This window comes from Ranitomeya variabilis, chromosome 3 (genome assembly GCF_051348905.1).
Source record: "Ranitomeya variabilis isolate aRanVar5 chromosome 3, aRanVar5.hap1, whole genome shotgun sequence".
Lineage (NCBI taxonomy): Eukaryota > Metazoa > Chordata > Amphibia > Anura > Dendrobatidae > Ranitomeya > Ranitomeya variabilis.
In genome coordinates this window covers 226,583,274-226,606,808 of record NC_135234.1, presented here as the reverse complement: position 1 = coordinate 226,606,808, position 23,535 = coordinate 226,583,274, and the positions used below count along the sequence as shown (strand labels likewise).

Sequence of the window (23,535 nt, the reverse complement as noted above, 5' to 3'; positions counted from 1 at the left end):
CTTTATCTTAGGGGTTTACCTTGCTGTATTCTTGTAGTAAGTTAGTTTGTTTTCCCTCTCAGCACATTTTCCTTTTATCACTGTTAGGTTCTTAGGACTTTTTTCTTTTTTCTTTTGTTTTTAGTACTCCTTAATCTTCACACCTCCACCCTATTTGAATGTGTTTAGTATTTCACCTTGGGTTCTGCTATGTCTCCTAACACTTTCCTTTCTCCTTGTTGGTGTTGTGGCCTCACCTCTGGTTCCTTAGGAGGTACGAGAAACCCCTAGTTGGCCTGAGATGGTGTTTTTTATTTGTGCAGCTAGGGCCTTTCTAGTCTGTACAGAGACCAGGTCACTGTGAGCACTTTCATAATAGAAGGTTTCAGCTAGACAGTTTTTAATCATGTGATGTCACAGACCTACTGGAAAACAGCATAATTAACTGGGTAAAAGGGCAAAATTAGCAATTGTAAGTACACATTGCTATATAATATCATGATTGCAATTTATTAAGAAGATAAAAACTTTGATGGAAGTGCTTCTTTAAGAATGTCCAATTTGATCAACTTTCATTTTAGTCAATAAAATGCTATTTTTTAAAGAAATATCCAGTATATTTCAACACAGCGTTGTTCATTTGGATGGTTTAATATAAATGCAGGGTTTAATATACATAAATATAATGCTGCTTGCAGATTGCATTTTCAATGTGACAGGCTGTTTTTAAAGCTATTTACTAACATTGTTCACATAGACCAAACTAGTTGAAAATCCTTGCTGAATTTGAATCTTTTGCCAAAATCGAAATACCAATTGCTGTTGTAATTTTGGATTTGTTAAAATAATGATAACGGGGCTCAGAGCAGAATAAGCACATGCTAGCACAACCCTGGCATCATTCATGTCTGTTTTTACATTGGACAATGTCAGTGTATAAATCCACATAGCGTTATCCAGTCCAAGGAATATGACGTAGCAGAGAACCAGCAGAATAACAGCTCTAGAAGCTTTGTGCTCAATGGATTTAGTCTGGATATTATCCGAGCTTCTTATGCCTTTCACTGTTCTTAAATGTCTCAGTAGCACAAACACAATATAAAAACTAGCTAGAGCCATCAGTGCAACAAAAAGGAAATCTCTTGATGCAAAAACTATGCCATTGGCAATGTAAGAGACATATGTCTGAAAGTCTGTGTCACAGTACACCAAATGAAGAGTATATGGTGAAGTAAAATTCCTTCTTGCGTTGGCATACATAAAACTGGTGCGGTATAGTATAAGATTCATCAATAGAATTGAAAGAAGGATTACAAATATATTCTGGGACACTTTTTGCTTCAAATATACCCAAAATTTGGTAGTTGGAGCAATGAGGATGCATTGATGACAACTAAGCAAACTGGTTGTGCAAATGGACATTGCTCTGCTCACTCTGTAGGTGTATCCAAAGAATTTGCAGTTTGCATCATCCATTAAGTCCTCTAATCCTATGGCATGTAGAAATTGAGGGATGACACGAGAGAAAATAATTAAAAGATTTGCTAAAGCCAAGACAATCAGAATTACATTTGCAGGCAATAATTTATTTTCTTTATGTCTGACAAGGACAAATTTTAAGGCAATATAAAGATTTGTTGGGATACCAATCATTGTAATGAGGATGAAAATGAAGGCTTTTAGATGACGTATGTCCATTTCTGCTAAACAAAAACACAAAGCTGACAGAATATAAAGAGTTAGAACCTGTAATGTTGGCAAAGAAAGCATAGCAAAGCAAATCTTTAATATACAGTATGTTTCCATAAATGCTTTCATAAACGTGTACAAAGGCTTACATTAAGTATAAGGTCAATAAAGTGTTCTCTTGGGGGCTACATCTATTTGATATACCACCAAATAAGGTATGGATTAGGGTACAACATTATGCTATGTATCAGTAAAAACAAGTTTTAAACGTATATTTTTTACAAGTGGACCCTAGGGATGATAGATGCCACTGTATAGACTGCTCAACAGCTGCTTCATTCAAATACTTCCACAGTCACATGCTAAGATGGAAATGGTGAGTTTTTTACTCTGCATATTTTCAAAAAAATGCAAGTAACCTACTGTATTTTACATAATGGTTGCAGAAATTTTTGCAGAAAATCTGCAACATCAAAAGTCAAACTGCAGGAACATAGCCTTATAGAGATTGCGGCATCTGAGCTGTGGGGTCATGTATGTTCATGTTTTTATTGTTATTATTATTATTATTATTATTATTATTATAGCGCTATTTATTTCGTGGTGCATTACCTGTGAGGAGGGGTATACATAATAAAAACAAGTGCAGTAATCTTAAACGATACAAGTCATGACCGGTACAGGAGGAGAAAGGACCCTGCCCGCGAGGGTTCACAATTACCTAACTTATCTTTTTTTGTTTTAGAAAGCCACTTTTTTGCTAATTCATTGTTAATTTTCATTATCTTTATTAGGGTACGGCCCAACTTGAAAAGTTATTTTAAAACATAATTTAGTTTTAAGAATATATATATATATATATATATATATATATATATATATATATATATATATGTCACAATTGGAACAGCATCACATATTACCACAGTTGTCGTGCAGCGCTTTCCCAACCAAAGTTCAATTGGCCTCCAGTAATAAAGATAAAAAAAGGAAAACAGCACAAAAATTAAAGAAAAAAATGGGCTTTAATGCCAATTTCTTTAATTTTTGTGCTGTTTTCTATATATATTTTCTATATATATATATATATATATATATATATATATATATATACCGTATATACTCGAGTATAAGCCGAGATTTTCAGCCCAAATGTTTGGGCTGAAAGTGCCCCCTCGGCTTATACTCGAGTCACGGTCGGCGGGTGAGGGGGAGAGGGTGCTGAGGCATACTTACCTGCTTCCGGCGCTCCTGGCGCTCCCCCTGCCCGTCCCACGGTCTCCGGGTGCCGCAGCTCTTCCCCTGAACGTGGGACCGCTCATTAGAGAAATGAATAGGCTGCTCCACCTCCCATAGGGGCGGAGCCGCCTATTCATTTCTCTAATCAGGGGTAACGGTGACCGCTGACAGAGGAAGAGGCTGTGGCACCGAAGACCAGCTGTCCGGGGGAAGGAGCGGGACGCCGGGAGCAGGTAAGTATTACATATTCACCTGTCCTCGTTCCATACGCCGGGCGCCGCGCCATCTTCCCGGCGTCTCTCCACACTGACTGTGCAGGTCAGAGGGCGCGATGACGCATATAGTGTGCGCGCCGCCCTCTGCCTGATCAGTCAGTGCGGAGAGACGCCGGGACCGGACGCTGAGGAGCTGCAAGCAAGAGAGGTGAGTATGTGTTTTATTATTTTTATTGCAGCAGCAGCACAGCTATGGGGCAATAATGGACGGTGCAGAGCACTATACGGCACAGCTATGGTGCAATAATAAATGGTGCAGAGCACTGTATGGCACAGCTATGGGGCAATAATGGTGCAGAGCACTATATGGCACAGCTATGGGGCAATTATGAACGGTGCAGAGCACTATATGGCACAGCTATGGGGCAATAAACGGTGCAGAGCACTGTATGGCACAGCTATGGGGCAATAATGGTGCAGAGCACTGTATGGCACAGCTATGGGGCAATTATGAACGGTGCAGCGCACTATATGGCACAGCTATGGGGCAATAATGAACGGTGCAGAGCACTATATGGCACAGCTGTGGGGCAATAATGGTGCAGAGTACTGTATGGCACAGCTATGGGGCAATTATGAACGGTGCAGAGCACTATATGGCACAGCTATGGGGCAATAATGGTGCAGAGCACTATATGGCACAGCTATGGGGCCATAATGAACGGTATGGAGCATCTATTTTTATTTTTGAAATTCACCAGTAGCTGCTGCATTTTCCACCCTAGGCTTATACTCGAGTCAATAAGTTTTCCCAGTTTTTTGTGGCAAAATTAGGGGGGTCGGCTTATACTCGGGTCGGCTTATACTCGAGTATATACGCAGCACGGTGGCGCAGTGGTTAGCACTGCAGCCTTGCAGCGCTGGAGTCCTGGGTTCTAATCCCACCCAGGACAACATCTGCAAAGAGTTTGTATGTTCTCTCTGTGTTTGCGTGGGTTTCCTCCGGGCACTCCGGTTTCCTCCCACATTCCAAAGACATACTGATAGGGAATTTAGATTGTGAGCCCCATCGGGGACAGTGATGATAATGTGTGCAAACTGTAAAGCGCTGCGGAATATGTTAGCGCTATCTAAAAAAAAAGAAAGAAAGAAAGAAAAAAAGGTATATATATTAATAGCAGGAACTATGTTAAAAAAAATTATGAAAGTTGTATGGTTTTAAAATGCGATGGATTACTTTATTTTAATGTTTATGTGGCCTATAAAGTAGAAGCCAGGACTTCAGCAAAATACGGAGTAGAAAGTGATCTCTCACCTATGATTCATACAGTAGGACACTTATCTTCACACTGTGATCTGAGCAATGCAGCATGAAGATATATTTCTAGAAAGCAATGCAGTACAGTGATTTAGTTTTATAAAGAAATTCAGCACAGACATATAATTCTATAAAACACCTGTATTTCCGCAAACTGGTGATCGCAGGGGTATGGTGCACTGTCATGGAAATTTGCTATCAGATCTGTTAACAGATCATAACTAGAGAAAATCAATCCTTCCCCTTGACAGCCATTATATTGCCATAATGCAATTATTATTATATTTTCAGATAGTCTTTTACATGAGTAGACGGGTCTATTGACTATTGTTCTACACAGGTTGCACGTCCAGGCCTTAAATATGTGTTCCTAGATAGACATATTGGGATCAAAATGGAACAGCCATATGCCAATAGTGCTGAGGTTAGTGACATAATCTTATTGAGCCATCTAGTATAGTAACATCATATAAAGTGATAATTCAGTTACAATTTCAGGTAAAGCCCAACAATGGGCCATTTAATTTTGATCTAGGCAATGGAGTACATAAAAGCCCTCTAAGCTTTTGGGCCTTCTTTTACATACCATCTGGCTAAAAAACAATTTCTTTTCCATGAGTGTCCCACCATAGATGCTGTTGGAGAAAAGGATTGAGGAACTATTTGCAAGGTACGGACAGATAGCAAAATGATGGCATTTTACCAAATCAATGCATTGTGTTTGTGCTGTTAGAACTGACCCTTATATATTGACCATTCAAATAAAAGTGTGTAATTAATAAAAAAAAAAAGTTGTGCCCACCATACGTAGGGAACTATTAGCAGTTTTATACATTTTGTCTAATTGGTAGGGATAGTGAGTGGAGGAATCCCATCTATGTCACTTAACTTGACTAATTATATATGTTTATGATATTCCTAGAAAGCAAAACCAAGAAGATTTAATTTAGTCAATACAGTAAAGAAGTTGTCCGACAATTACATATTACTTTTCTCTGTTAGCTCACGCAAGACATAACAATCTAAAAAAATGATCATGTGACTAGATATTGTTGTTATGTACTTGTTCTATTGCCCCTTGTTGTTGTTTACATCCTTTGCCTACCTAATGTTTGGCACAAGTTCAGTAGAGTCCTGCCACCTAAAACTTTACATGTACAGGCGATTGTGGAGGTTACTCTATAAGAATCAGTACACTAGAATCAGTTGTTTCACATTGGATACATTATATGGACTTTCAAAAAGACAATCAAAAGAAGTCTAGGAGGCACGATAACAAATATGTTAAAGAAATATTTATACAGGAAAGATATATATTTGTGGACTCTCAATTCTATTTTTTTAAAGAAATATCTAGACACTGACCCAGTTTTTTAAATGATTACAATTGAAAACTATTTGCATTATTGGGGCATAGGCACTGTATAGCAGGGTTTAGTTGAGTATATTGGAAAGCTTTCAAGTTGATTAAATATAACAATGTAATCAATATTCAGTGCTATTTTCTAATGATTATAAGGCTACCAAGAGTCACTAGAAAACTATTATTATCTGTCCATGCCTATGTATTTCTTACCTACTAATCTTTTCCTGTTAAGAGCGTGTAGTTTTAAAGAGTACTTATACTCACTGGTCTCTGACATCATAGCACAGGGGAATACAACATATGCAATTATTACCGGTTGAAGCGTACAATACTTGTACAATGAAATTAAAATGTTTATTTAACTGTCAACTCATCCATGTTCTTATTATTTCTTATTTTTCAAATTCACTACTTGCACAAATTTAACAACATAATAGTCGTTGTAGACATTTGAAGTGAAATTAAGGGATAAGTGCATACAATACCATTTTTTTCCATTGCTGACAAAATATTTTAGAAAGGTAGTTCACCTATCATTGATACTTTCCACATCATATTGTCTTTCAAATATTTAAAGATTTTAGTTACAAGTGTATTTCAGATTAAGTATATTTGTTAGAGATGAGTGAATGTTATGACATTTTTAAAATTCAAATTTGGTAGCTTTGCCGAATGTTTCCCAAAAAATTCACTTGTGGCAGATTAATCCAGGGCAAAAGTGCTGCCAAGAATCCAGTTGTCACATATTGTACTCTTATGTCTCCTCAGACTGTATCCAACCCCTTCAACGCTCCTCAACTTAATAGTTAAGTCAAAGTGATCTCAAAATATTTTGCTATGGGTAAACGGAGGGTAATTGATAGTAACCAACAGTATTTGAGATACTGCACTGTCAAACTTATTATGTTATTTAAAACTAAAACAACATTCCAAATATTATTCCATTTTCAGGGTAGATGTCTGCCGAGTCAGTGTTTATGAGGTGTATATAAAAGAAGCCATTGTTTTTTGAACAAGTGGATGCCTACAAAAAAAATCTCATTTTTGGAAGAAGCATAAGGATTGATGATTGCAAGATGAATAAACAATGGCCTAGCTTTTTTTAAGCCATGAAAAAATATTCAGTATCCCTTTTTGTGGAGTATCAACAGTTTTAGTGTTGTTTCATAAAGTGAATAAGGTTGGGGAAGCACAAGGGTCTAGACAGTACAGCCAATAAAGAAGCAATGGGACAAACAAGAATAGGGCACAGAAAGGATGATAAAGCAAACTGTGTTTTAGAAGTGACAACAAATTTCAAAAATATTTTGGTGGCAATAACATTTTGTTGCAAATATTGTAAAATTGTAAAATTTATTGCCCACTGCACAAAGACTGTAAAAGTTCATGAGGAAGCAACAGTTTTCAACAAACATTTCCCTGTTGTGATCCGCTTTTTGGGCTCCCCTAGTGGTGGCTGGTGGTACTGGAGACTTGTGTGTTCTTTTCTGCCTCAGCTCACCTGCTTCCATCAGTTTTGGGAGTTCCCTATTTAGCCTTGCTCTCCAGTCACTTCCTTGCCGGTCATCATTGTAACCTGAGTCTTTCAGTTGCATGTTCCTGCTACCAGTCTGCTGATCAGCTAAGTGGACTCTTGTCCTTTTTGTTTTGTATTTTTTGTCCAGTTTACAGTTTGTCATTTCCTGTTACTGGAAGCTCTTGTGGACTGAAATTGCCACTCCTGTGTCATGAGTTGACACAGGAGTCTTAAAGTAATTTCAGGATGGGTTTTTGAAAGGGTTTTTCAGCTGACCGTGAAGTCCTCTTTTGTATCCTTCCTCTATCTAGTAAGTGGACCTCGCTTTGCTAAATCTACCTTCATACTGTGTATGTCTTTTCCTCTGAACTCACCGTTAATATATGTGGGGGCTACTATCATCTTTGGGGAATTTCACTAGAGGTAAGCCAGGTCTGTTCCTTCCTCTTCCAGGCGTAGTTAGTTCTCCGGCTGGCGCATGGCATCTAGGCAGCCGTAGGAATGCTTCCTGGCTACTGTTAGTTGTGTGGTAGATTTAGGTCACGGTCAGCTTGAGTTTCCATCACCCGAGGGCTAGTCTGTTATTTTGTGTTTCTGATGTTCCCATGCCATTGGGGAATCATGACAGTATGACCGGCCACTGTTTAAGTAATTGGCAGAAGAAAGGAGAGTAAAAGAAGTCTGTAGATTTTTTTTTTTTTTCCTCACTTGTTTGCTACTTAGTTGGCTCAGTTGTATTTCTGCTCTATTTACAGCCTTGCCTTTCTCTCCTTCTAATCCTTGAATGGCTCTGATCTCTCCGGTTTAAGGATGGACTCTCAGAGTTTGGCTGCAGGTTTAAATAATCTTGCTACGAAGGTTCAGAATTTACAAGATTATGTTATACGTACTCCTATTTCTGAACCTAAGATTCCTACACCAGAGGTATTTTCCGGAGATAGATCTCGGTTTCTGAATTTCAAATGTAATTATAAATTATTCCTTTCTCTCAGACCTCACTCCTCTGGAGATCCTGTTCAGCAGGTTAAGATTGTGATTTCTTTGCTGCGAGGTGACCCTCAAAATTGGGCATTTTCATTGACACCAGGGGATTCTGCGTTGCTCAATGTGGATGCGTTTTTTCTGGCTTTAGGGTTGCTGTATGAGGAACCTAATTTGGAGATTCAAGCTGAAAAAGCTTTAATAGCCCTGTCTCAAGGGCAAGATGAAGCTGAGATATACTGCCAAAAATTTCGTAAATGGTCTGTGCTTACTCAGTGGAATGAGTGTGCCCTAGCGGCAATTTTCAGAGAAGGCCTTTCTGATGCCGTTAAGGATGTCATGGTGGGGTTTCCTACGCCCACAGGTCTGAATGAATCCATCACAATGGCGATTCAGATTGATCGGCGTTTGCGGGAGCGCAAACCCGTGCACCATTTGGCGGTATCTTCTGAAGGGACGCCAGAGAAAATGCAATGTGACAGAATTCTGTCAAGAAGCGAGCGGCAGAATTATAGGCGCAAAAATGGCTTGTGCTTCTACTGTGGTGATTCCGCGCATGTTATATCAGCATGCTCTAAACGTACTAGGAAGGTTGACAAGTCTGTTTCTATTGGCACTTTACAGTCTAAATTTCTTCTGTCTGTAACTCTGATTTGTTCATTATCAGTTATTACTGTGGATGCCTATGTGGACTCTGGCGCCGCTCTGAGTCTCATGGATTGGTCCTTCGCCAGGCGCTGTTGGTTTGATTTGGAGCCTCTGGAAGTTCCTATACCTCTGAAGGGTATTGATTCTACACCTCTGGCTTGTAATAGACCACAGTTCTGGACGCAAGTGACTATGCGTATGACTCCAGACCATCAGGAGATGATTCGCTTCCTCGTGTTGCATAATTTACATGATGTGTTAGTGCTTGGATTACCATGGTTGCAATCTCATAACCCAGTACTGGACTGGAAAACTATGTCTGTGTTAAGCTGGGGATGTCGGGGGGCTCATGTGGACATACCTTTGGTTTCTATCTCGTCATCTATTCCCTCTGAGGTTCCGGCATTTTTGTCGGATTTTGGGGATATTTTTGAAGAGCCTAAAATTGGTTCTCTCCCTCCCCACAGAGAGTGTGATTGCGCCATAGATCTGATTCCAGGCAGTACATTTCCAAAGGGTCGTTTGTTTAACCTATCTGTACCTGAGCATGCTGCCATGCGAGAGTATGTTAAGGAGTCCCTGGAAAAGGGACATATTCGTCCTTCTTCATCACCTTTAGGAGCTGGGTTTTTCTTTGTCTCTAAAAAGGATGGCTCGCTGAGGCCTTGTATTGATTATCGACTCCTGAATAAAATTACTGTCAAATATCAGTATCCGTTGCCGCTGCTTACTGATTTGTTTGCTCGCATAAGGGGGGCTAAGTGGTTCTCCAAGATTGATCTCCGTGGGGCGTATAATTTGGTGCGAATTAAGCAAGGGGATGAGTGGAAAACCGCATTTAATACGCCTGAGGGCCACTTTGAGTATTTAGTAATGCCTTTCGGCCTTTCTAATGCACCTTCAGTTTTTCAGTCCTTTATGCATGATATTTTCTGTGAATATCTGGATAAATTTATGATTGTGTATTTGGACGATATTTTGATTTTTTCTGAGGACTGGGAGTCTCATGTTCAGCAGGTCAGGAGGGTTTTTCAGGTCTTGCGGGAGAATTCTCTGTGTGTAAAGGGTTCTAAGTGTGTTTTTGGGGTTCAAAAGATTTCCTTTTTGGGGTACATTTTTTCCCCTTCTTCTATTGAGATGGACCCTGTCAAGGTTCGGGCTATTTGTGACTGGACGCAGCCTACTTCTCTAAAGGGTCTTCAGAAGTTCTTGGGCTTTGCTAATTTTTATCGTCGATTTATAACTGGTTTTTCTGGTGTTGCTAAGCCTCTTACGGATTTGACTAAGAAGGGTGCTGATGTTGCCAATTGGTCCTCTGCCGCTGTGGAGGCCTTTCGGGAACTTAAGCGCCGCTTTTCGTCTGCCCCTGTGTTGCGCCAGCCTGATGTCTCTCTCCCCTTTCAGGTTGAGGTCGATGCCTCCGAGATCGGAGCGGGGGCGGTTTTGTCGCAGAAAAGTTCCAATTGCTCAGTGATGAGACCTTGTGCGTTCTTTTCTCGAAAATTTTCTGCCGCCAAAAGAAATTATGATGTCGGTAATCGGGAGCTTTTGGCCATGAAGTGGGCATTTGAGGAGTGGCGTCATTGGCTTGAGGGTGCTAGACATCAGGTGGTGGTTTTGACTGATCACAAGAATCTGATTTATCTTGAGTCTGCCAGGCGCCTGAATCCTAGACAGGCGCGCTGGTCGTTGTTTTTCTCTCGGTTTGATTTTGTGGTCTCATATCTACCAGGTTCTAAGAATGTGAAGGCAGATGCCCTTTCTAGGAGTTTTGAGCCTGATTCCCCTGGTGATTCGGAACCTACAGGTATCCTTAAGGATGGGGTGATATTATCCGCTATTTCCCCAGATCTGCGACGTGCTTTGCAAGAGTTTCAGGCGGATAGACCTGATCGCTGTCCACCTGGTAGACTGTTTGTTCCTGATGATTGGACCAGTAGAGTCATCTCGGAGGTTCATTCTTCTACGCTGGCGGGTCATCCTGGAATTTTTGGTACCAGGGATTTGGTGGCTAGATCCTTCTGGTGGCCATCTCTGTCTCGAGATGTGCGTGTTTTTGTGCAGTCTTGTGATGTGTGTGCTCGGGCCAAGCCTTGTTGTTCTAGGGCTAGCGGGTTGTTGTTGCCCTTGCCTATTCCGAAGAGGCCTTGGACGCACATCTCGATGGACTTTATTTCTGATCTTCCTGTCTCTCAGAGGATGTCTGTTATCTGGGTGGTGTGTGACCGTTTTTCTAAGATGGTTCATTTGGTGCCATTGCCGAAGTTGCCTTCCTCGTCTGAGTTGGTTCCTTTGTTTTTTCAAAATGTGGTTCGCTTGCATGGTATTCCTGAAAATATCGTTTCTGATAGGGGTACCCAGTTCGTTTCTAGATTTTGGCGGGCATTCTGTGCCAGGTTGGGCATTGATTTGTCTTTTTCGTCTGCCTTCCATCCTCAGACTAATGGCCAGATGGAGCGAACTAATCAGACTTTGGAGACATATTTGAGGTGTTTTGTGTCTGCGGATCAGGATGATTGGGTTGCCTTTTTGCCGTTGGCGGAGTTTGCTCTTAATAATCGGGCTAGTTCGGCCACTTTGGTTTCCCCTTTCTTTTGCAATTCGGGGTTTCATCCCCGTTTTTCTTCTGGTCAGGCGGAGTCTTCGGATTGTCCTGGAGTAGATGCTGTGGTGGATCGGTTGTATCGGATTTGGGAACAAGTGGTGGACAATTGAATTTTTCCCAGGAGAGGACTCAGCGGTTTGCTAACCGCCAGCGTCGGGTTGGTCCTCGCCTTCGTGTTGGGGACTTGGTGTGGTTGTCTTCCCGTTTTGTCCCAATGAGGGTTTCTTCTCCTAAATTTAAGCCTCGGTTCATCGGTCCCTATAGGATTTTGGAGATTATTAACCCTGTTTCCTTTCGTTTGGACCTCCCGGCATCTTTCGCTATCCATAATGTGTTCCATCGGTCGTTGTTGCGGAGATACGAGGTGCCGGTGGTTCCTTCTGCTGAGCCTCCTGCTCCTGTGCTGGTTGAGGGTGAATTGGAGTACGTTATAGAGAAGATCTTGGACTCCCGTATTTCCAGGCGGAGACTCCAGTATCTGGTTAAATGGAAGGGCTATGGTCAGGAAGATAATTCTTGGGTAACTGCCTCTGATGTTCATGCCCCGGATTTGGTTCGTGCCTTTCATAGGGCTCATCCAGGTCGCCCTGGCGGTTCTTGTGAGGGTTTGGTGCCCCCTCCTTAAGGGGGGGGGTACTGTTGTGATCCGCTTTTTGGGCTCCCCTAGTGGTGGCTGGTGGTACTGGAGACTTGTGTGTTCTTTTCTGCCTCAGCTCACCTGCTTCCATCAGTTTTGGGAGTTCCCTATTTAGCCTTGCTCTCCAGTCACTTCCTTGCCGGTCATCATTGTAACCTGAGTCTTTCAGTTGCATGTTCCTGCTACCAGTCTGCTGATCAGCTAAGTGGACTCTTGTCCTTTTTGTTTTGTATTTTTTGTCCAGTTTACAGTTTGTCATTTCCTGTTACTGGAAGCTCTTGTGGACTGAAATTGCCACTCCTGTGTCATGAGTTGACACAGGAGTCTTAAAGTAATTTCAGGATGGGTTTTTGAAAGGGTTTTTCAGCTGACCGTGAAGTCCTCTTTTGTATCCTTCCTCTATCTAGTAAGTGGACCTCGCTTTGCTAAATCTACCTTCATACTGTGTATGTCTTTTCCTCTGAACTCACCGTTAATATATGTGGGGGCTACTATCATCTTTGGGGAATTTCACTAGAGGTAAGCCAGGTCTGTTCCTTCCTCTTCCAGGCGTAGTTAGTTCTCCGGCTGGCGCATGGCATCTAGGCAGCCGTAGGAATGCTTCCTGGCTACTGTTAGTTGTGTGGTAGATTTAGGTCACGGTCAGCTTGAGTTTCCATCACCCGAGGGCTAGTCTGTTATTTTGTGTTTCTGATGTTCCCATGCCATTGGGGAATCATGACATTTCCCCTTTTTGGGATGAAGAACTGTTTTAATGCTTGGAACGTGTAAAAGCAATGTCACTTTAATAAACCTGCCAAATATTATCCATTTTTTGGGATTAGCAACAACTTTGTTGTTTGGAAAATTAAAAAATCATGGAATGTCACCAAGCTATTTGATTGATCAATTGACCCACAGTAGAACCTTTTCTAATGGCACAGAAGCAGCCAGCATTTACAGCTTTGAATTGAAGTTTTAATGAGGACCTGGTGGTTAAGGGTGTAGTGCAAGCATTTTTAGCAGGGAGCCCTGATACCTCATGCAACACTTCCATTTTTTTCCAGCCACACCCATATAGCACAAACATCAGTTTCATACAGTACTATTAGTAGAAAAAAGTAAAGACAGTAACACAGGTAGTTGAGTGAAAGCAAGTGCAGGCCTGATTGTCTGGGAGGCCTACTTACACAAGCAACCAGATGGAGACCCAGCTAGGAGTCTCCACATTTAAAAAAATTATTGTCACACACCACTAAAGTGGCATCAATTTCCACCCATTAGAAACAGTATAATACGCCTCTGACACATCTTCCTCTACAGGCAACCCACCAGATGAAGACCCAACTTTGGGTCTCCACATTTCAAAAAACTATTGTCACACACCACTAAAGTAGCATCAATTTCCACAGAGTAGAAATAGTGTAATAGGTTTTCGACATACCTTCTACTACTGGCAACCTACCAGATGGAGACCCAACTTGGAGTCCCCACATTTCAAAAAATTGTTTGCAACATCAGCAGCAGTAGCCACAGCTGGTACAGAAGCCATGACAAAGGTGTCACATACTGGAATAACGCGAGATCAATGCATGACCCTAAAAACTGCTCCATCACCTTGTCTGCTCAGTCTGCGATTAGGGTGCAAAAGTCATTGGAGATCCATGACTTGTTCATTTTCATGACAGTTAGGCAGTCTGACAGGCAGATGCGCTTATCAGGACACCACCAGCAGCGCTGAAGACATGTTCTGAGAGAATTCTGGCTGGCTGGCATGACAAAACCTCCAAGGCATGACAGGCGAGTTCAGGCCTCTCTTCCATTTTTGAAGTGCAAAATACAAAAGGGTTCAAACACCCCCCAATAGCATTGATGTTGAGCTCCAGATACTTCTGCATCATCCTCTTCAGTTGTTCACAACATATCAGACTTGTACTCTGTTCTGCTGGTGCATGGTCTGGTCTAAAAAATGGGTGAAATTATTCACAGAAATTGCTTATGCCACTCACACTGCTGCTGGTGCTAATGTTTTTGTGATGATGCCTTGACATTTCTGGGTGGATATCTAGAACTGCAATACACACTGTGTGCCTCACTGCTGTCTTGGGGAAAACCACTCTTAAAATTGTCTACAAGCGTGTTTCGATAGTCCAGCTTGGTTGCATCCTTTTCCAGGGGATAAGGCATCTAGCTAAATTAACTCTTGTACCATGGTTCTAACAGAGTGTCAACCCAGTAGTCAAAACTATTTCTCACCCTAAGTATATACAGGCATTATGATGAAGATAGTGCAGTAAGAAGGCACTCATATGTTGGGTGCTTCCATCCAATTCCATGGTGTATTGGTGGTAGGTTAACACTGAAGGTTGTTATCCATTACGCATGCTCATCTGCTTCCAACTCTTCCTCTGGGACCACCACCTTCTCACGCAGACTACTCAAAGTGTGCTCCATCTTGTAGATGACCGAAATAGTGATGTTGATGATGGCATCGTCAGTGCTAACCATCTTAGTTGCCATTTAAAAGCTGTGCAGAACGGTGCAGAGTTCCCTCTTCTGTGACCACTCCGCAAGCGTGATTTGCACAACGTCCATACTGTGCTGACTCGAGCAATGCAAAAGGACATACTGCACCACCTTTGCTGTAACATGTGCAGAGTGGAATTCCAGTGTATCGGAACATCACAAATTAATCGGTTAACCAGTAGGTTGGAGGACCTCTGTAGCAATGCAAGTCGATGACTTGCAGGGTGCGATTGTCAGAAATGAGAACATATCGACTGTGCTTTGTGCAGCAGTGCATCCTGGCCAGGATAGTGGTGGAGAAATTGCTGTATCACCAGGTTGAGAACATGAGCCATGCAATGCATGTATGGGAGGTTGTCCCTGCACAGGGCCGCCACAAGGTTTGCACCATGTGGGCTGGCCATTAACCCCTTAACCACCACCGATACGCATTCAAATAGTGTCCGCTAAGAGTACTATCACAGTGATAAAAAACAGCAAATCAAATCCCCCTTTGTCACCCCCTTAGTTAGATAAAAAGGATAATATATACATATATATACACTATCTATGGAAATCAAAATGAATATCCCATGGAGGTCTGGATTTGGAATGATACTAAAAATTAAAGTGGTAAATGAACTTACAGGCTGATCCAACTTCAGTGGAAACACCTCATGACAAGGAAAAGATGCTCATTATTGGGTGTGACCTCCACGTGCCTGTATGACCTCCCTACTGTACAACGCCTGGTCATGCTCCTGATGAAGTGGTGGATGATCTCCTGAGTGATCTCCTCCCAGACTTGGACTAAAGCATTTGCCAACTCCTGGAAAGTCTGTGGTGCAACGTGACAGTGGATGGAGCGAGACATGATGTCCCAGATGTTCTCAATCGGATTCAGGTCTGGGGAATGGGCAGGCCATTCCATAGCTTAATTGCCTTCATCTTGAAGGAACTGCTGACACAGTCCAGCCACATAAGGTCTGGCATTGTCCTTCATTAGGAGAGACCCATGGCCAACCGCACCAGCATATGGTCTCACAAGAGGTCTGAGGATTTCATCTCGGTACCTAATGGCAGTCAGGCTACCTCTGGCGAGCATATGGAGGGCTGTGCGGCCCTCCAATGAAATGCCACTCCACACCATTACTGACCCACTGCCAAACCAGTTATGCTGAATGATGTTGCAGGCAGCAGATCACTCTACACGGCATCTCCAGACTCTGTCACGTCTGTCACATGTGCTCAGTGTGAACCTGCTTTCATCTGTGAAGAGCACAGGACGCCAGTGGTGAATTTGCCAATCCTGGTGTTCTGTGGCAAATGCCAAGCATGCTGCATGGTGTTGGGCTGTGAGCACAACCCCATCTGTGGACGTCGGTCACTCAAGCCATCCACATGGAGTCGATTTCTAATCATTTGCGCAGACACATGCACATTTGTGGCCTGCTGGAGGACATTTTGCAGGGCTCTGGCAGTGCTCCTCCTGTTCTTACTTGCACAAAGGTGGAGGCAGCGGTCCTGCTGCTGGGATATTGCCCTTTTACGGTCCTCTCCACGTCTCCTTATGTACTGGCCTGTCTCCTGGTAGCACCTCCATCCTCTGGACACTATGCTGACAGACACAGTAAATCTTCTTGCCACAGCTCGCATTGATGTGCCATCCTGGATGAGCTGCACTACCTGAGCCACTTGTGTGGGTTGTAGAGTCTGTCTCATGCTACCACGTGTGTGAAAGCACAACCAACATTCAAAAGTAACCAAAACATCAGCCTAGTGTTGAGAGCAAATGCTCGCTGCTCAAGTTTTTTTCGGGTGCTCGGGTATGTATGGAGTATTGCAGATCCCAGCAAGTTTTTTTAGGGGGTGATTAACAGCCAACAAACATGAGGGGCAGGAACTCAAGCATGTCACTCGAACACCCACGATATTCGGTGCATATCCGAGTACCCGATGCAAACTGGAGTAGCGAGCATTTGTGCTCAACACTAATGCCAACACATTCAATATGACAACCAAGTGTTATCAAATTCTGTGTCGTACCTGTTGGTTCAAAATGCTCTCTATACCCCTGGATAAAATCTTTGAGGGGTGTGGTTTCCAAAATTGGGTCATTTGTGGGGGTTTTGCACTGTGATAGGCACATCAAGGGCTCTCCAAACAAGTCCACTAATTATTCCAGCAAATATTACATACAAAAAGTCAAATGAACTTCACTTCTGAACTCTGCCTTGGGCCAAACAGTAGATTTCTCCCACAAATGAGCTATCGACATGCTCAGGAGTAATTCCACAACCAATATTGTGGTCCATTTTCTCCTGTTCCCTTTTTGACAATAAAAAAGTTTGGATCTAAAATAATTTTTTTGTGAAAAAAATTATAAGTTCATTTCTTCCATATTGTGTCAGTTTCTCTGAAGCAACTGAAGGGTTAATACATTTTTTGAATGTGTTTTTTAGTATTTTGAGGGGGGCAGTTTTTATAATGGTGTCACTTTATGGTACTTTCTGTCATATGGGCCGCTCAAAGTCACTTCAAATGTAATGTGGTCCCTAAAAAAAATGGTTTTGTAAATTGTGTTTGAAAAACTAGAAATCGCTGATTAACTTTTAACCCCTCTAACTTCCTAACAAAAAAATATTTTAAAAATTGTGCTGATGTAAAATAGACATGTGGGAAATGTTATTTACTAACTATTTTGTGTGACATAACTCTCTGATTTAAGGGTATAAAAATTAAAAATGTAAAAATTGCAAAATTTTCAACATTTTTGCCAAATTTCCATTTTTTTCACAAATAAAGTTATATCAAAAGAATTTTACCACTATCATGAAGTACAAAATGCAATGAAAATTCTCGGAATTATTAGGGTATGTTAAAGTGTTCGAGATAACCTCATAAAATGATAGTGGTCAGAATTGTAAAATTTGGTTTAGTCATTAAGGTCAATATTGACTCGCTCATTAAAGAGAACCTGTCACCAGGTTTGGCCGATAAGAGATACAGCCATCACCATTCAGGGCTGATATACAGCATTCTATAATGCTGTATGTCAACCCCAACCCAACCTGTAAGAGAAGAAAAATAACTTTTATTATATTCACCTGTGGGTAGTGTTGAGCATTCCGATACCGCAAGTATCGGGTATCGGCCGATACTTGCGGTATCGGAATTCCGATACCGGGATTCCGATACTTGCCGCGTATCGGATACCGGAATCGGAAGTTCCTAGATTCAAAATGCAGAAATTCAGCCAATGAGAATGATTCCAAGTGTGGGCACATCCTGTTTAGCATGGAGGGCATGAAACTACTGGCAAGGCTGTGATTGGCTGCTGAAATGATGTCATGATGCAGTTTAAAAGTCGCTGGCGCCATTTTGCGATCACTCTGCTGTGAATTCAGTTAGTGACAGGACGCTGTTTGCTGACTGAGGGACAGTTTAGAGATAGCGATTTGCTTCTTTGTGCTTTCCAAAGGCTAATTTAGCAACCGCTGTGTTCACCTACTATTCACCTTGCTTTTGCCTTGTAGCGCTGTTTTCACAGCGATCTGCAAGGTCTGTGTGTGTGTGTGTGTGTGTGTGAGTGCAGCCCACTCTCTAGTCTGAGTGCAGCCACATAGGCCATCCATAGCTGGTTGTATTCAGTTCAGGGAGGGTGGTTCATTGCCTCATACTGTTCTTTTTTTTTTTTTTTTTTCAAGTAGTGTAGTCTGCTGCTAATTTATTCAAAAAAATCCTATTAGTGTCTTTCCACCCGTCTCCAGCTAATTTGTGGAAAAACACTACATAGGATAACGTAGAGGAGGGTTTTTGGGCCTTGCAGCGCCGTCTACGGCTGTCTGCACGGTCTCCGTGTGACTGCAGCTCGCCCTGTAGTCTGTGAGCAGCCGTAGCCTGGTTGTCTCCAGCTCAGGGTTGTTCACTGCGTCATACCGCCAAATCAATTTTCATTTTGTTTTAAGTAGTGCAGGCTGCTGCACATTTTTTCAAAAAATTCCTATTAGTGTCTTTCCACCCGTCTCCAGCTAATTTGTGGAAAAACACTACATAGGATAACGTAGAGGAGGGTTTTTGGGCCTTGCAGCGCCGTTTACGGCTGTCTGCACGGTCTCCGTGTGACTGCAGCTCGCCCTGTAGTCTGTGAGCAGCCATAGCCTGGTTGTCTCCAGCTCAGGGTTCTTCACTGCGTCATACCGCCAAATCAATTTTCATTTTGTTTTAAGTAGTGCAGGCTGCTGCACATTTTTTCAAAAAATTCCGATTAGTGTCTTTCCACCCGTCTCCAGCTAATTTGTGGAAAAACACTACATAGGATAACGTAGAGGAGGGTTTTTGGGCCTTGCAGCGCCGTTTACGGCTGTCTGCACGGTCTCCGTGTGACTGCAGCTCGCCCTGTAGTCTGTGAGCAGCCATAGCCTGGTTGTCTCCAGCTCAGGGTTCTTCACTGCGTCATACCGCCAAATCAATTTTCATTTTGTTTTAAGTAGTGCAGGCTGCTGCACATTTTTTCACAAAATTCCTATTAGTGTCTTTCCACCCGTCTCCAGCTAATTTGTGGAAAAACACTACATAGGATAACGTAGAGGAGGGTTTTGGGGCCTTGTAGCGCCGTTTACGTCTGTCTGCACGGTCTCCGTGTGACTGCAGCTCTATCTGTTGTCAGTTCAGCCCCCAAAAAATAAATAAATAATAAAGTTCACCAAACACACCAGTGACACCACTTTACATTTGTGTAGGCCACATTAGCTCATATTAAAGTCTAGTCCACACTTTAGAAAATTAGTGTTTCTTATACCTGTTAGGAGTTGTTCAGGAATAAGCACACAAAGCCGTTAGTACTTTTCTGCTTATCTTTATCAGTCAACCAAGATGAAGAAGGCAGTGAGTAAGGCACGTGGGCGTGGGCATGGGCGCGGAGCAGGGAGGGGACGTGGGGATTCTGTGCCTGCTGCGGGCACCGGTGACTCATCAGCACCCACTTTCACCAGGCAACAGTCGTTCATGTGCAGCTTTGTGTCAGAGCGCCGTACACCGCTGCTGCGTGAAGAACAAATTGAAGCCGTTGTTGGATGGATGGCAGCTAAGGCATCAACTTCAATTAGTGCCACATCCTCTCAGACACAGAGCACTGGAGAGCAGCCATCTGTCTCTTCACCACCTGCCAAATTGCCCAGGCAGACAGAGAGCCCAGGACAGGAGCCGTCTCTACTTCTGTTCTCTGAATCTCTTGGCTTGGAAACAGGGGGCCAGCCAAGCAGCATTGGAGAAATGGAAGAAGAGGCAGGGTGCAGTGATGCCCAACAGCTTTTTCTCTCTTCCTCTGAAGAGGCGGGTGGGCCAGTGGCTCCGGTCACCACATCGCAGGCCGCATCAGCTGATGATGACACTCAGGTGCCACTTACTGGTGCGTGCTCTGCTGCTGAGACTACCCAGGAGGAGCAGTTGGGGGCAGAGGGTAGTGTAGATGATGAGGTCCTTGACCCATCTTGGCGTGAGGGACAGGAAGGTGGTGGGAGCAGCTCTGAGGAAGAGATTCCCCGTACGGCCCAAAGAGGGAGAGGGAGGGGGAAGACTGCGGATCCTGCAGCCTCCGCTTTGGCACCCGTTAGGAGCATGTCTCTTCCAAAAGCCAAAAAGGGCGCTCCCAAGACTTGCAGTGCCTGGTCCTTTTTTGACACAGTTGCAGATGACATTTGCTATGTCAGATGCAAGGTGTGTCATCAAAAAGTCAAAAGAGGTCGAAATGTCAGCAACCTCAATACCTCCAACATGTGGAAACATGTGCGCAACAGGCACCCGGCGGAGTTAGAAAAACACACTGAAGAGCTAGGCCAACCAACAGCGGCAGCTACCACCTCTTCAGCTCGTGTTGCCTCTTCCTCTAGCTCACACGCAGCTGTTTCAGCTTCCTCCCAGGATCACCGTGGAAGAACCTCTGGCCCTGTTGTCCAGAGACCCGCTGTAATTCCACCCGCAGCACCACTTTCCCAGTCATCCACACACTCCCAGCCCAGTCTACAGCCATCGGTAGTACAGGCATGGGAGAAAAGGCGGCCTTTCTCGTCAAACCACCCACGAGCACAGGCTCTGACTGCAGGCATTGCCAAACTTCTGTCACTGGAAATGCTGTCATTCAGGCTGGTGGAGACTGACAGCTTCCGTGACTTGATGTCATTGGCAGTCCCACAGTACAATGTGCCCAGCCGCTTTTACTTCAGCAGGCAAGCCGTCCCTGCCCTGCACAAGCATGTGGAGGGACACATAAAACACGCGCTACTGAACGCCGTCAGTAGCAAGGTCCACCTCACCACCGATGCGTGGACCAGTCAACATGGACAGGGGCGATACCTTTCCCTCACTGCCCATTGGGTTAATGTCGTTGAGCCGGGTACAGACCGTGCGAGTGGCGCAGGACGTGTCCTGCCCACTCCAAGGATTGCAGGAATCCATTCTGTACGCATTGACTCCTCCTCTTACACCAGTTCCTCAGAATCATCGCTGCAGGAGCCGTCACAGTCCACCTCCACATGGACCCGTGATGAACGTGTACCTGTTACGACCGACATGAGCACAGCCGTGGCCAAACGTCAACAGGCCGTCTTGAAATTAATTTTTTTGGGGAATCGTAGCCACACAGCGCAGGAGCTCTGGAATGCCATCAAGCAGGAGAGCGATGTGTGGTTTGTGCCAGCGAATCTCCAGCCAGGCATGGTAGTGTGTGATAATGGCCGAAATCTGGTGGCAGCTCTGGGCCTCGGCAACCTCACTCACATCCCATGTCTGGCACATGTGCTCAATTTGGTCGTGCAGAGCTTTTTGAGGGACTATCCGGATCTTGATGCACTGCTGCACAAGGTCCGCCTAGAGTGTGCTCACTTGCGGCGTTCCAGCACGGCAAAAGCGCGCATTGCGGCTCTGCAGCGCCGACACCGCCTGCCGGAACATCGCATCATATGTGACCTACCTACCAGGTGGAATTCCACGTTACATATGTTGGAGCGGTTGTGTGAGCAGCAGCAAGCTGTAATGGAGTACCAGCTGCTTCAGGCGCAAAGAAGTTGCAGTCAGCGCCGTACAGACTTCACAACCACAGAGTGGGCCACTATGAATGACGTCTGCCAGGTTTTGCGTCCCTTTGATTATTCCACGCGGATGGCGAGTGCAGATGATGCACTAGTCAGCATGACTGTCCCCCTTATCTGCCTGCTTGAAAAATCACTGCAAGCGCTAAGGGATGATGTTGTGGAAGAGGTGGAGGATGAGGATTCACCATTTCCATCATCTTCTGGACAGTCAGCGCCACGTGGTTCCTCACAAACGCGTAGGCAGGGGACAGTTTGTGAGGAGGATGAGGAGGAGTCAATGGAGGAGGAAGACATCCGTCCAGAGGAGGGAGTTACCGAATTGTCCAGTACTCAGTGTGTACAGCGAGGGTGGGGTGATGACGAGCGGGCAGAGATCACGCCTCCAGCAGGGGACAGCATTTCTTGGGCAGTTGGCAGTCTGCAGCACATGGTGGATTACATGCTGCAGTGCCTGAGAAACGACCGCCGCATCGCCCACATTCTCAACATGTCTGATTATTGGGTGTTCACCCTCCTCGATCCTCGCTACCGGGACAACGTAGAAAGCCTCATCACACCGTTGAACCGGGAGCGAAAAATGCGGGAGTACCAAGACACACTGGTCAATTCCATCATCTTCTCCATTCCAACTGAGAGAAGTGCTGCTAGTGCATTCCAAAGCAGCTCAGTGCGTCCAGGCAGTGGTGGAGGCTCTGCACAAAGAGGGAGCAGAAGCAGTGCCTCTGCCCAAGGCAAGACCAGTATGGCCCAACTGTGGCACAGTTTTCTGTGCCCCCCACAAAAGTCTACACCATCACAGACGGCTCCAGTCAGCAGGAGGCAACGGTTCCGTCAGATGGTGACAGACTACATGTCTTGCCCTCTTGCTGTACTCCCAGATGGCTCTTCCCCTTTCAAGTTTTGGGTCTCAAAGCTGGATACATGGCCAGAGCTAAGCCAGTATGCATTGGAGGTGCTGTCTTGCCCTGCGGCCAGTGTATTATCGGAACGTGTCTTTAGTGCTGCAGGTGGTGTACTAACTGACCGTCGCATGCGACTATCCTCCGATAACGTTGACCGGCTTACTTTCCTGAAAATGAACAAGGCCTGGATCTCGCAGGAATTTGCCACTCCTCCTCCTGATTAAATAATTAGGTCACTGTATACGTTATCCAGGTCTCCTGTTGTGTTCATCTTTCTACCACCTGAACTTAAATTCCTGGGCTCCAACACCGCCAGTTGAGGCTCAGAAGTGCCGTCTGCACAGTCAAAACATACGACCCAGTGTTATTGGGTTTCAGTAACGTCAGCTGATCCCCAGCTGTGTAGCCGGCAATGTGTCATGCGACCGCCACGCTGACACAACAACTGAAATGTAAGGGAATCTGTCCCCCCCCCCCAAGGCGTTTGTTACTGAAAGAGCCAAGGAAAAGGTAGCTATTTTGGTTTAGCTCCTTGCACACGCAGAACTTAACACTTATAAAATGTGTCCACTGATACCGTAAAACCGTCCCGGAGGTGGGACTTTCCTTCGTAATATGACGCAGTACAGCCGTCATTCCTCCCCCCCCGGCGCCGCGCCCCGGCTCCTCAGCGTTGTTTGATTCTGTCCCGGAGCCTGCGCTGTTATGTTATCCCGTGGCCAGGCACACTTAGCGCTGCCCGTCTTCTGGCATCATTTGGTGTCAGGATGGCTGCGCCTGTGCGGCCGCGCTGGCCGAGAGCCCGCCTCGCAGTGTCTTCTGATTTAATCCCACTGGGGGCCTGGGATCCATGGACATGCGCAGG

At 44.3% G+C, this 23,535-nt stretch overlaps 1 protein-coding gene across 1 annotated transcript; it reads right to left on the bottom strand.

The window, feature by feature from the left end:
* Positions 1-711: 711 nt before the first annotated feature.
* LOC143817655 (olfactory receptor class A-like protein 1) lies at positions 712-4,498 on the bottom strand. Its single transcript, XM_077299148.1, has 2 exons — positions 4,438-4,498; positions 712-1,700 (listed from the first exon to the last, which is right to left on the bottom strand). The coding sequence occupies exon 2, from the start codon at positions 1,675-1,677 to the stop codon at positions 712-714; it is 966 nt and encodes a 321-aa protein (XP_077155263.1). The 5' UTR covers positions 1,678-1,700; positions 4,438-4,498.
* Between the last annotated feature and the right edge of the window lie 19,037 nt (positions 4,499-23,535).

Bases quoted from the DNA above. Each gene is read 5' to 3' on its own strand.
- LOC143817655 (XM_077299148.1), bottom strand. From the start codon at position 1,677: ATGGACATACGTCATCTAAAAGCCTTCATTTTCATCCTCATTACAATG.